This window comes from Buceros rhinoceros, unplaced genomic scaffold (assembly GCF_000710305.1).
Source record: "Buceros rhinoceros silvestris isolate BGI_N320 unplaced genomic scaffold, ASM71030v1 scaffold16067, whole genome shotgun sequence".
NCBI classification, from domain to species: Eukaryota; Metazoa; Chordata; class Aves; order Bucerotiformes; family Bucerotidae; genus Buceros; species Buceros rhinoceros.
In genome coordinates this window covers 2,495-3,193 of record NW_010421724.1, presented here as the reverse complement: position 1 = coordinate 3,193, position 699 = coordinate 2,495, and the positions used below count along the sequence as shown (strand labels likewise).

Below are 699 nucleotides of genomic sequence, written 5' to 3'. Positions count from 1 at the left end.
ACCAAAATGTGCTCCAGGACTTCTTCGCATCTATTACAGGATGTTTGGGGAGGATTTTATGGGGCGGGGGAGGAATGCTTTGTTATCACCGAGCAAGAGCACTCCATGCTCTTCAGAGCCTGTATCAAGGGAAGTTTGAGACTCTTCACAGCCTCATTCCAAACTGATACCAGGTGTAAGAGATGAGAAGCCACATCCTGCAACGCTGCGCGCTGCTCCAGTGCAATTCCAGGCTGCAGCCAGACCCTGCTCCATCAGAAGCTCTCCAAACTCTGCCAGAGGTCGCAGCCCCTGGAAACACGTAGGGGAGCGTTCAGAGCAGATCAGAGTGCAGACAGCAGGCACAAACTTCAGCTTTATTGGTTTCCAAGTAATGGTCATCTTTGTAGGGGAACGATGTTGCAGCTGGAAAAGGGTAGAAACAAACAGTGAAGTCTGAGTTCTCATAGAGGCAACGAAGATGTGACCTGGTACGAATCAGACCCGCCACAACCCTCTTCCACTGGTTTCCTCAACCGGACAAACATGGCACTGAGACCTTCCTCCTGTCTGATAGGACCCACCTCCCCATATCACGGTGCAAAACCGTCAGCCTCCAGCTCTGCGCTGGTGCCCCTCAGTGACACCCACCAGAGCAGGCAGCAGCGCACAGCGAGAGCCCAGCAGCGCACTGGCCCTGCTGCGGGACACGCGCTCTGA

The 699-nt window shown here is 54.2% G+C and overlaps 1 protein-coding gene across 1 annotated transcript in view; it reads right to left on the bottom strand.

The window, feature by feature from the left end:
• Positions 1–377: 377 nt before the first annotated feature.
• The window catches only part of PSMD9 (proteasome (prosome, macropain) 26S subunit, non-ATPase, 9), a gene marked incomplete at its 5' end in the record, with an annotated part of 1,900 nt that continues 1,578 nt past the window's right edge, over positions 378–699 (bottom strand). The window contains one exon of the mRNA XM_010139798.1: positions 378–405. Within this exon, the coding sequence (XP_010138100.1) occupies positions 378–405 (28 nt within the window). The remainder of the gene's footprint in view (positions 406–699) is intronic.